This window comes from Ochotona princeps, chromosome 8 (genome assembly GCF_030435755.1).
Source record: "Ochotona princeps isolate mOchPri1 chromosome 8, mOchPri1.hap1, whole genome shotgun sequence".
Taxonomy (NCBI): domain Eukaryota; kingdom Metazoa; phylum Chordata; class Mammalia; order Lagomorpha; family Ochotonidae; genus Ochotona; species Ochotona princeps.
Window position 1 is genome coordinate 46,788,516 of NC_080839.1, and position 6,020 is coordinate 46,794,535.

Here is a 6,020-nt window from a genome sequence, read left to right on the forward strand (position 1 = left end):
AGAGTGCGAGGGCCAGGGGCCAGGCTCCAGACCTAACAGCGCTTGTTCCCTGCGGCCCATGCTTGCCATTCATGGGGCTGCTCCCTCGCTCACTTGCTGTTGTAAATCTGAGAAGAGACTAATTTCATCAAAGCAAACAGGGAAGTGGTAAAGCACCCTTCTACTTCACCTCTGCTTGCCATGGCTGTAGCTGGTAAGGCAAACTACCTGACCACTAGCCCAGTGTGGGAGAGGTGGGAAGAACTGGGTCTCCAGATCACCCACCTTTGGGCTCTTTGCTGGGGAAAGCTGGTCCAGGAGGCTTAGCTCCCTCCTTGGGACACTGGGAGGAGTGGAGACTAACCCCTTCCCTAGACTTCAGAATCCCTGTACCTTGTGCCTTGCCTCTTAGGCCCTGGTACAATAGTGGCACCGTCAGGCATGGACGAGGCCTCCGCCTTCTATTGGAGGGGTATGCAGGAGAGCATCACCCTTTCTCATGTTCTCTTCCTCCTGAGGACTTGAGAAGCATGGCTGAGCTTCGGGGATGACAGGCTTCTGCCGTTTCATCTCAGATCTCCAGTCTTCCCTAGAGCCAATTGAGGTGGGTCAGTGAAGGGCTTGCCTGGCCCCAGTCTCTGTTTTCAGGGAAGAACTCTCATATCTTCCAGAAATCTAGAGGAGCCTGGCTGGGTATTTGGAGATCATCTCCCACTGTGTCCTGGTTTGCCCCATGTGAGCACCACATCCTCCCAGTTGGCTGCTGTGGAAACTGCAGCTCTCACTCCTAATTCCTGCCTGCCTGCTTGCCCCATGGGGCTTGCCACATCCCTTTGCTTGAGGGATCAGGGAGGATAGGTATCCACCCATAGGTCTCCAGGATCATGGAGCCCAAGGGAACCCACCTGGCTGGCACCCTACCTGTTGGGTCATTACTCCTTCACAGTCGCCAACACCTTGGCCTCACCTGCCCACTATTCTCAATAAAATGTGAGTGGTGACAGGCTTCTGCAGGAATGCATTGTGGAGAATTGCCCAGGGCATGTAGCAGTCATAGGGGAAGGGAGGGGAGACAGGTGCAGGTTAGAACAAACAGTGGCAGATGGGGGCCCCCAGACCCCCAGAGTGGGCTCATCCTCTTGTCTCATCTGCTTTCTGTCATGCCAGTATACCCGGTGCCCAGAGCAAAGGACCACAAAGATCTGTTTTGGCTACAGAATGACTGCTTCCCAGTGAATTGAACTATAGTTCAGCTCTTGGGCAGGAAGTTATGTTGGGATTTGAGAACAGCAGTTTTAGCTCGGGTCCTCTTGGCCCGTTCCCTTCCTTCAAGATGCTAGTTTGGGTCCAGCCAATCAGTAGGCTTCTCCTACTTCACACGCTTATTGTAAGACACAGTTGTAACCCCAGTGAGGCAGCTTTATTGCTAAAAAGTCAGTGAGGGTTTATTGAGCTTCCAAACACCAGTTCCTTTAAACCACTCCAGCAACTGCTATGAAGGTTATCTGTGAAAAGACCCTGGGCTAGGGGAGGAGTTAGAACCAGGTGGCATGTGACAGGTCACATAGCTGGCTCTCAGCCTGCCAGCCATTAACTCCATTTGGTCCAGATTCCAGCCAGAAGCCTAGGGTCCTGGATCTTGCCACTTCTTGTAACATGAGGCCTCCTTGGCCCTGTGGAAAGGGATGCTAGTGGTTTGGCTTCCCTTAGCCTGGCCAAGGCCATTTTCTTCAAGTTGGTTCCACTATCCCCAAATGGTCTTCCAAAATTGCAAACAGCAGAATTTCAGTTTCCCCTTTCCAGCCCACAGTCTCAGGGCTGAAGTGTGGAAGCAAGTCTTCTACCAGAAGGTCCAGGGTGGCTGCAGCAGCTCAAAGGTGGGGATGCTGGTGACATTGACTGGGATGGAAATGATGGCCCATGGCAACCCATGCTGTTCCAGGGAGCGGCGGATCATGTAGCTGGGAGAGCATGAAGAAAGCTGATGATGGTCACTTTCTCAGCACCCCCAACATGTCCCACTGACCAGTACTGGGAGTTTTAGAAGCTAGAACATTTTTTGGCCTCCAACTGGGGTACCCCAACATGAAGCCTGTAAGAAGGGACTGGTGATTACCCTTGACCTTATTGAGACAAAGCACCTCACAGGTGCTGCTAAAGCTACAGGCAAGGAGCCCTTACCCATCTCGGCCAAGCAGGAAGAGGGCTGGGATGTCAGCTGTGCGCTGGGTGCTGTCCTGGATCATCTCCACGTAGAAGCTGTCATTGTCCACTGCGTTGTCCGAGATTATCACCGCCCGTCCACCGTGCTCCTGCACCACCCGGGTCTTGGAGAGGAAGGAGCAGCCCCTGGAAGAAGTGATGATGAAACCTGGGACAGGTGGCTAACCCCCACCTTAGACCAGCACCCTGGGAGAATGAAAGGGGGACCATGAAGAATCTGTTTGGAAAGCTCCTAAGTAGACAGCTGAAAGCACCCTTGGAAAGGTGAATGATTCGAAAGCTATTTCAAAGTAGCACCACTAATGAGGATCTCAGAGTCTACCCCATGCCAACCCGTTCCTTACCCCCTCTCCACCAAAGCAATCTGATCCTGGATGAAGAAACCGTTGTTGAGTTCCCCACAGGCCTCTGGAGGTTCGGCAGGAACAAGGTGAATCTGCTCATACCTCGTGTGCTGGAAAGTTAGACATTTGGACAGGTGAGCATAGGGAGGCACACCTGCTCACCTGGAGGACTGGGCTGACTGCCCAGGCTTTGTATGCACCTTGCAAAGGGTGGCTTAGTTTCTCACAGAGGTTTGTCTGGTTGTCATACCCCATATAGCCTTTCCATGAGGTAAGGGGAGTTGGTTGTAGACCCCAAGGAGGGCAAACCACTTACACTGAGGCATAATGCAGAGGTAGAACAGGCAGTGAAACCTAGTGCCCTTGTAACAGCTTTACCTCCCACCCCCAAACACCTTGCTTCTGTGAGGTGCCTGGGTCTATATTCGGGGAGTAGTGGGACGTGTGTCCTTTCTGTACTCTGCAGCTCTTGGATTCTGCTCCCTTCCCTGTCCTACCACTCAGGTGGGATGAGAGAAGGCCAGGGGAAGGCTGAGGATAACCTATCTGCCTCTCTGGACTTACAAAGATACCACCAAAGTCCTTGGCAGGCGTAGCTGTGAAGATGTATCGGATGTCCCCAGGGCTCAGCACTTGGAAGTACAAATAGTCATGGACACGTAAGCCTGAAGGATGAAAAGAACAGATGAAGAGCCTCCTGGAAAAAAAGCAGGTGCAGCTTCCCAACATGGGCCCTATGTCTTCCTATGGGCTGGTTATAACCAGCCTGTGTCCCCCTGCCCAGGAGGTGCACTGGGGAGGACAGAGTTGAGATTTATCTTTATCTGTGCTGCTGTCGCTTACTTAGGAGAGCCGGGAGGACAGTCATAGGGTTATTCCATCTTTGGAATGGGCCTGGGAGTTTCAGGGGGAGGTGTGGTTGTTGTGGCAGGCATTTTGCTCAGTGGTTAAGACTCTGGGTAAGACTACAGCCTCCACTTGAATACGTGATTCAAGTCCTGCTGCAGGCTCAGGATTCCGTATCCTTATAGATGCAGACTCTGGAAGGCAGTGGTAATGGCCCAAGCTACCCACATGGGAAACCTGCATTGAGTTCATGGCTCCCAGTTTCAGCCCAGCCCAAGCATTTGTGGAGTGAACCAGCAGATCAGCAGATAGTATCTTTTGTCTGGTTCCAGTGCTGTACCACTAGCTAAGCCACAATCATCTCCTGTCCTGAATATTCCAGATTATTTTTTTTTAATATTCTAGATTCTTTTCTATCTGGCTGCATTCTTGCTCCCTCAGATCTACTGCCCTAACAACCACCAGTGAGCTTACACCATCTTAGCAATTAGCTTTCATATGCTCGGTGACTTTGCATTTAAAACCTAAACTGTTCATTGTGGCCCATAAAACCCTGCTTCCTCTGTCACTGGCCACTGCTCCAGCAGCATCTGTGTTCAAGCCACACCAGTTCAGTTTCTCACTTCAGGTCTTCCCACAAGCCTTTCCCTTTTCCTCGGAAGTTTCCCTGTTGACACTGCCGCTTTACATACTTGGCTCATTCCTACTTACCCTTGGGTCACAGCTTAAATGCCATTTTCTCTTATATATATACATATATGTGTGTGTGTATACATACAGATTATTTGAAAGAGCAAAAAAGGGAGGAGGAGATGGTGGGAGGAGAGAGAGGGGCTTGCATCCACTGTCTATTCCCCAAATTGTTACAACAACCAGGTCTGGGCCAAGCAGAAACCAGGAACTCCGTCCTGGTGACCCACATGGGTGGCAGGGGCCCAAGCACTTCGGTAGTGTTCTGCTACCATCCCAAGCACATTGGCAGGGATAATTGCCATGAGGCTCCCCTGGCATTCAGATAAGGGATGTTAGTGTTGTAAGCAGTGGCTTAATGTGCCGTGCTGCAATACTGGCCCCACCTATTCTCAGAAATCTGTCTGATTGCCCTTCTCTGTCCAACCAACATGTGCTTCCGCCCCCCGCCCCCATTGATACTTTCAACATGATTTACAATACTGTTTACAGGACACGTGATATTTTTATGTTTGCCTCTTCCACTAGAGCGAGAATGGTAAATTTGTAGCCTGAGTTAATGGTTGAATCTCCAGTGCCTCCCTTAGTGGTCAGGCTAGAGGAGGTGTTCCAGCTTGAATAAACAACTCCATCCAGCTCCACTGGCACCCAGCAATAGAATTGCCAGGCCAACCAGACTTTTCTGGGACACAGGAATTTCTCTACAGCCTCCAAATGTCATGTCACACTTAGAGTCCCTGGTTTTCTTAGCCCAGAGGAACTGAAAAATGTTGAAGGCTGGAAGCTGCAACCAGTTAACAAGCTACCAAGGGACTCTGCTATATACCAGGGTTGAAACTGACTGATGTTAGCTGGCCTGGTGTTAACTGGCTAGGCTGCACAGCCTTTCCGTCTGGAAGTGGAGGTCCCCTAGTCAAGACACAGGAAGCCTTTCTAGATTAACCTTAAACACCCGGTCCTCCCCCGACAAACCCTTGCTTGGCCTCTGAGTGTGCTTCTCAGTGTAAACTGTGGGCTCTAGGTGCATACTCACGTGTGTATAGGTGTACACGTTTATGTGATCGTGTCAGTACAGACCGGTTGTGTGGAGGCGTGAGCTTGTGCGTGTGTCCACGTGTAGCACTGTGTGCCGCTGCGCGTGTAGGTGAACGCTCACACACATATGTCTGGCTTGTGGCATCTATCTGTCTTCCCGTACCTACTGGTCGCACCAGAAACCCCCCAGCAGGCGCCAGCTGAGAGATGAGGGAGTTGGGAGGGGGGTCGAGGGGAACTGCTTTGGTATGGGGGAGTGGAAAGCTGCAAGCTCAGCGCCACCTCACTCCAGCTTCTGTCTCCGGATCTGCCCTTTTCTCAACTTGCGGGGGTCCCCAAGGTGACCCGTGCACGCACACACACACCCACCCCAGCGGCCCAGGACGCGCGCCCGCTGGACGGCCAGCCCCACCCCGCTGCACGGCCCCGCCCGTTGCCGCTCACCGTGGGCCGCGAGGCACGCGGGGAGCCACAGCACGAGACAACACCAGCCCGCGGAGCCGGGGACCATCTCCAGGGCCCGGCCGGGCGCCGCGTTTCCTGCCGGGGTCCGGCCGCGCGTCGCTCGTCGGACTTTCGCCTGACAGCGGCGGTGGCCTCCCGCCCACAGACCCGCTCTCTCGGCTGGTTGGCGGACGGAAACGAGGCCCAGGGGTGATTGGCTCGGGTGGCTGTCCATATAGCCATACTCACCGCCACTGCCTCGTAGCCCACTTCTTATTGGTCGAGAGAAGTGGGGCCGAGGGCTCATTGGTCTAGACTCTTAATATCTCCTGCTGGCTTCCACCCTAGACCCGCCCCAGAGTTCCTAGTTTGTAGCCGACCGTACTGGACATCGGCTGCGGGCAGACGGACGTGGGCAGAACCGTGGGCCGGAGGTGGGAATCCCTGCATGACTCGCTC

General features: G+C 53.1%; 1 protein-coding gene across 1 annotated transcript; it reads right to left on the reverse strand.

Moving 5' to 3' along the window:
* Nucleotides 1-1,381: 1,381 nt before the first annotated feature.
* Nucleotides 1,382-5,963, reverse strand: PRADC1 (protease associated domain containing 1). Its single transcript, XM_004582798.2, has 5 exons — nucleotides 5,562-5,963; nucleotides 3,111-3,211; nucleotides 2,547-2,656; nucleotides 2,161-2,328; nucleotides 1,382-1,940 (listed from the first exon to the last, which is right to left on the reverse strand). Exons 1-5 carry the CDS (start codon nucleotides 5,866-5,868, stop codon nucleotides 1,820-1,822), a joined length of 807 nt encoding a protein of 268 aa, XP_004582855.2. The 5' UTR covers nucleotides 5,869-5,963; the 3' UTR covers nucleotides 1,382-1,819.
* Nucleotides 5,964-6,020: the final 57 nt, after the last annotated feature.

Excerpts from the sequence above, each read along its gene's own strand:
- PRADC1 (XM_004582798.2), bottom strand. The coding sequence starts at position 5,868 with ATGAGCCCTCGGCCCCACTTCTCTCGACCAATAAGAAGTGGGCTACGA. Across the intron at positions 2,657-3,110 it reads AGGACTTTGGTGGTATCTTT|CACACGAGGTATGAGCAGAT; the intron begins GTAAGTCCAGAG and ends CTAACTTTCCAG. Across the intron at positions 2,329-2,546 it reads ATTGCTTTGGTGGAGAGGGG|GGGCTGCTCCTTCCTCTCCA; the intron begins GTAAGGAACGGG and ends CACTTCTTCCAG.